The sequence below is a fragment of the Fulmarus glacialis genome, unplaced genomic scaffold, assembly GCF_000690835.1.
Source record: "Fulmarus glacialis isolate BGI_N327 unplaced genomic scaffold, ASM69083v1 scaffold15480, whole genome shotgun sequence".
Classification (NCBI taxonomy): Eukaryota; Metazoa; Chordata; class Aves; order Procellariiformes; family Procellariidae; genus Fulmarus; species Fulmarus glacialis.
In genome coordinates, this window is record NW_009188445.1 from 15084 (window position 1) to 15856 (window position 773).

General features: G+C 65.8%; 1 protein-coding gene across 1 annotated transcript in view; it reads left to right on the forward strand.

Moving 5' to 3' along the window:
- Positions 1-773, forward strand: part of RALGDS (ral guanine nucleotide dissociation stimulator) — a 6952-nt gene that overhangs the window by 5537 nt on the left and 642 nt on the right. Inside the window, exons 14-15 of the mRNA XM_009578650.1 lie at positions 6-246; positions 533-773. The exon at positions 533-773 is cut by the window's right edge and continues 3 nt beyond it. Coding sequence (XP_009576945.1) covers positions 6-246; positions 533-773 — 482 coding nt within the window. The remainder of the gene's footprint in view (positions 1-5; positions 247-532) is intronic.

The window sequence follows — 773 nt, forward strand, 5'->3', positions numbered from 1 at the left end:
GCCAGCGTCAGCTCCCACTCGAAATCCTTCGCCCAGCTCAAGTGCGGGCAGTACCTGTGCAGCGGCGACGCCACCGACTCCGTGAGTGTCACCTCCGCCGGCTCCAGCAGCTCCGATGTGGAGGAGATCAACATCAGCTTCATCCCCGAGTCCCCCGACTGCCAGGAGAAGAAGGTACGGGGCAGCTCGCGGGGTCCGGGCCTCCGGAGGCAGGTGCGGCCATCGTGCGGGGACTGTCCCACCTCTGCCCCGGTGCTGGTACTGGGGGGAGTGGGTGAGGGTCCCGGGGGCTGTTTCTGACCCGCCGGGGCTGGGGAGGCCCCTGCCCTTTGCTGCTCCGGCAGCATGGCAGGGCTCTCACGCCTCCGGTGGCTGTAGTCGTGTCGGTCCCCCCTTGTCACCGGTCCGGGGGTCACAGGTCAGTGAGATCCCTCTGGCCTCCCTTCCCCAGCGCTGGTACGCCCCGTCTGTGGCCGATGGAGAAGCTAAAACCACTGTGTCCTCCGCATCCCCTCTCCTCCCTGCCCTCCAGTTCTGGGAATCCACCTCCCTCTCCTCCCTGGACACGTCGGGCATTGGCTCAGGCTCCAGCAGTGCCTCGTCCTCTTCTGTCTCCTCCACGCCAGTGACAGCCTCCCGCACCCACAAGCGCTCCGTCTCCGGCATCTCCAGCTACTCCTCCCTCTCACTGCCCCTCTACAACCAGCAGGTCGATGACTGCTGCATCATCCGTGTCAGCCTGGCTGTGGACAACGGCAACATGTACAAGAGCA